Source organism: Charadrius vociferus, unplaced genomic scaffold, assembly GCF_000708025.1.
Source record: "Charadrius vociferus isolate BGI_N301 unplaced genomic scaffold, ASM70802v2 scaffold2558, whole genome shotgun sequence".
In the NCBI taxonomy this organism is placed as follows: Eukaryota; Metazoa; Chordata; class Aves; order Charadriiformes; family Charadriidae; genus Charadrius; species Charadrius vociferus.
In genome coordinates this window covers 33628-38103 of record NW_009649566.1, presented here as the reverse complement: position 1 = coordinate 38103, position 4476 = coordinate 33628, and the positions used below count along the sequence as shown (strand labels likewise).

The following is a 4476-nucleotide window of genomic DNA, read 5'->3' as shown; positions in this document are numbered from 1 at the left end:
GATCCATCAAACACAAAATCTTCCACCATGACATTCAAGGTTAATCTTGACCTCCAGTGAGAGACCGGATCATCCAGAGCATTGGTCTGTTTTTCTGCTTCAATTTGCTTTAAAAATACAATAAATATACATACTGCTAAACAATACCAAATTTTGGATAGGATAATACTCTAACTTACAAAAACTATGGAGCCACTAACTATATCATAAAACAGAAGCCCACTAAGAAACACTTTACCTTACTTTCGACCAGATCAAGTATTTTGCTCAAGTATGATAGAACGGATTGTAAAGGCCCACCATAATCTGACAGTGAAAAACTTCAGAGCCCATTCACAGCCTTGTTCATCAAGAATGAATATTCAGGTAATTAATCTTAATAACTTAGGAATGTGGACACTAGTCAGAAAAAGTCACTTTGACATAAGGACTGATTACATAAGTAATCAGATGTTACTTCAAAACAGTCAAAAGGATGTGGATGATCAACCACAGTAATTTTTGGGAGCAAAAAGATCAGACTATTTGTTTTGAACTTCTGAGCTTCCGAACGCTCTGTAAAGCGCTGCTGAAACCGACTACGACCTTAGCTTTCAGTAGATGCTTATCCCCACGGCATTCTACTTGTTTTTCTTTGGATGAACAGCACCTGTTCTGACTTTTACTGTTGGACTCTAGCCTCAACTCATTTTCAGCTTTATTCTGACAGGATTTAGAAACAGCACTGCTGGCTACAGGTATATTTCAGATTCTAAAGGACAGAGTGAAATTCTCAAGGTCCACTTAATATGAGGTACAACAGCCATTCACAAGTATTTCATTAAATAACACTACATTTCCCCTCACCCCTGTGAGTAATCATAGCACTTGTCAAAGGATACTATCTTATTCTCTTGAACTGAAGTGCAAAATAAGAACATCCTAAAGGAAAAGAAGCAATTTGACATTGGTCTGTCACCAATGTCAAAATCATAGAATCATAGAATGGTTTAGGTTGGAAAGGACCTTGGAAGATCATCGAGTTCCAACCCCTCTGCAATAAGCAGGGACACCTCCCACTAGATCAGGTGGCCCAGGGCCACATCCAGCCTGGCCTTGAACACCTCCAGGTGTTCATATCAAGTTCATATCTCTATTTTATAAAAGCAAAGCATATTATTTCACATTAATCAAATTCACTATAGAAAGCAGCACCATACTGTTACAGAACAATACAGTATTTCTACCAAAAGCAACGAATCTTTAAAGAAGTAACTAATGTTAACTAGGGAAGCATTTTAATAGCAGCCAGTGTCATAGAGGGCTCTACCTCTGCTGTGCTGAGCGACCTACTATTAGCATACAAGCTAATAATCAAGATAATCAAGACGACGGGTTTTGATTTTGTTTTTATTTTCTAATATCATTAGTGTAAAGATGCAAGCACAGCAGGTGCTAACACTAGAAGTGTCTATAAAAGAATTTTTTTTTTGCAGTTCTTCATCTATAGATGGAAAAAAACACCTACCTGTGTGGCTGATTCTCCAGTGAGCAAATTAATCTCTTCTGGTTTAGGGACCATGTACGTGGTCAGAGGGCTTACTATATGCACCTGCTTACTGTCATGCCAAGGCAAAATGCCAGCATGATGAAGAAATATATATGCGTATAATGTGCCATTATTTCGGGTTTTCTTTGGTACAGAGACATTCACTGTTCTAAAATAAAAAAATATATACGTTATAAGATGACATAGTACATGCTGAGATATTTAGCTATTACGTATATGGATCACTGAAGATGTTCTGAAAGCAAGCAATTGGGGCATTAATGAAAAAAAAAAAAAAAAAGAGACACATTTGTGTTTCCTGGCACACAACAATTAGTTCTGGCTAATAAGTCCTAATGAGCCATGGCTGGATCAATTTATATACTCCAGTATGTACCATAATAGTAAAACTTAGCAAATGCAAATATTATCTGAAGATACTTTAATCTTTGTCCAATTCATCCTTTATTATCCTAGAAAACACAGGACTGCATCATCAGTTCTTTTGTTGTTTTTCCCTACCAATAGGTCATAGGGTTGAAATTATCACAGCACTTGTAGAAAACAGCCTTCTGCGTGCTGAATATGTACCAAAGATTGTATACACAATAAAAAGTTTAAAATCACCAAGTTTTGCCTAGTGCTTTGCATTAATAAACTGTCTTCTCAGCTATGGCATGCCAAGCACGGAACTCTAGATTGGAGCCCCAAACCATGAAGTCACTCCCCTTGTGTTACCCAAGAAATCATCCTACTTGAAACCTTGCACAATGCCTCCTCTATTCCTGTCAATTTGCTCAGGTTATTTTTCTCTGAATACTTTCAATGACTTAGCAGACTGTGTCAGTAAAACAATTCTTATATTTTCAAGTCTGTCAGTGATGAAGTTTAATATGACCTAAACTGCCGATGTTCTTTAATTACAGAAAACACAGAGCGTGAAACAAACTGGGAGACTCTGTGACAAGAGTCAAAAGGCGACTATTTTAAACAAACAAACAAAAAAAAAGTGAGGCAGCAAATATGTAGCACAAACCAAGTAGTTTTAATAATTTTAATTTTATAGAGGCATACCTAGAATGCAATGTTATACTCAGAAATTTGCCTAATGGCACAATCTTATTCCATCTTAGCATCAAAATCCCTTCAGAAGATCTCGAAACCCTAAACCCTAAATGTAAACCTAAAAAAGGTTTATTGTTATAATTATTAGAGCTGAAACAGTTATAGAAAACTACGTTGCTACAACACAAGAAAAGAAAACATGGTTTGACTTTCAAGTTCTATTCCAGGTCTGAAGCCATGGCTATTAAGAACATCGTGTAGCTACGTAGGTTAGCTACACATGTTACTAGAGGAAAGTCTCAAGCATTTGCAGGCACTTTGACTTAGATCTTCCCAATGGAAAATAATTTTTACTACTGTAAGCAAAGCACACTTTTGTAAAACATTTGTCTGTGTGGCTGAAAACACTATGATGATTCAAACTAACCAATACTTAAGTTTAGCACATCATACATACGTTACTGATTTAGCACAGCTAGCGAGATGAATGTTTATAGAGTGGAATCTGAAAATTATTACAGACAACATAGGAGAGCGTTCCAGATTTGTAAAATCTACATGAGAGAAACAAGCATTTCAGTATTTACTACTACAGCCTTCTTTTGCAAGCTTTGTTTCTTGTAACTATGAGATGATTTGCAATGTAAGAAAAGTTTGTCTAAGATCCTATTCCTCAGCACCAGGTGAACTTAGCGTACCATTTCTATCAAGGCAGGCACTTTATCAACATTTAGTTCATGAAATATTCTAGGAACCTTTCATTAAAGAAAAAAATACCATTTTTATTAAGAGCAGCACTTTGTCATCAACTCTTAAGGCTGAAGTCCAACTAACACCTTTCCTGCCTTAACATGGCAAATACACTTATTATTTTATGAGAACAAGTGTGAACTGAATAGCCAGTACAGCATGCAAAACCAGCTTTAACCCCAAAACAAAGAATGCGAGAACAACTCTACTCTTTAAACACAACTATCATGAACAGTCTACATTGCTTCACGCATACATGAAACTACTAGTTAGGATATACCCTTCAGAATTAAACAAAGAACTCGTAGTTTGGGTACCTACCTTTCAAATTTGGATTCAATATCAAAATCCTTCACATTCAAAACCAGATCTATATTACTCTCAGCACCAAGGTTTGACCGTGTGGTAGTATACACGCTCAGCTGAAATCAAAACACAGCACAGAGAAATCAGAGTACAGAAATACTAAGTTAGAATCATAGAATGGTTTGGGTTGGAAGGGACCTTGAAGATCATCTAGTTCCAACCCCCCTGCCTATGGCAGGGACACCTCCCACTAGACCAGGTTGCCCAAGGTCACGTCCAGCCTGGCCTTGAACACCTCCAGGGATGGGGCCTCAACAACCTCTCTGGGCAACCTGTTCCAGTGCCTCACCACCCTCAGAGTAAAGAATTTCTTCCTTGTATCTAATCTAAACCTCCCCTCTTTCAGTTTAAAACCTTTACCCCTCGTTTTAAGTTCACGCATTACTATTTAAGTTCACGCATTAATGTGCTCAGAGTACAGGTCTGTACGTATTCCAGCGTCCCTGATTTCCCCAATCACGTGATGGTTATACTCACAGGGAAGGAAAACAACCTGCTCCAAAAAAAAAAAAAAAAAAAAAAAAAGTCAAAACCAGCTCTCAGTTATCTGTTCCCTCCTTTCGGGGGCAGAAAGGCGCTGCGAGACAGCCACCAAAGGCGTTGTTACGGGATGACCTATACATGGCACTCCAACATTTCTACGGCAGTTGGGCCGTTTCTCCAGCCAGGCTGCTGCGCGCGGCCTCTGCACCAACGGACACACGAAACCGAAACACAAACCACCCTTTCGTCCCACCCGTGTCTTACGGTCAGCCAGCGCCGGTACC

The 4476-nt window shown here is 38.4% G+C and overlaps 1 protein-coding gene across 1 annotated transcript in view; it reads right to left on the bottom strand.

The window, feature by feature from the left end:
• CLPTM1L (CLPTM1-like) overlaps positions 1 to 4476 on the bottom strand; it is a 36459-nt gene that overhangs the window by 22601 nt on the left and 9382 nt on the right. The window contains exons 2-4 of the mRNA XM_009890068.1: positions 3665 to 3765; positions 1508 to 1697; positions 1 to 107 (exon numbers count right to left, since the gene is read on the bottom strand). The exon at positions 1 to 107 is cut by the window's left edge and continues 45 nt beyond it. Coding sequence (XP_009888370.1) covers positions 1 to 107; positions 1508 to 1697; positions 3665 to 3765 — 398 coding nt within the window. The remainder of the gene's footprint in view (positions 108 to 1507; positions 1698 to 3664; positions 3766 to 4476) is intronic.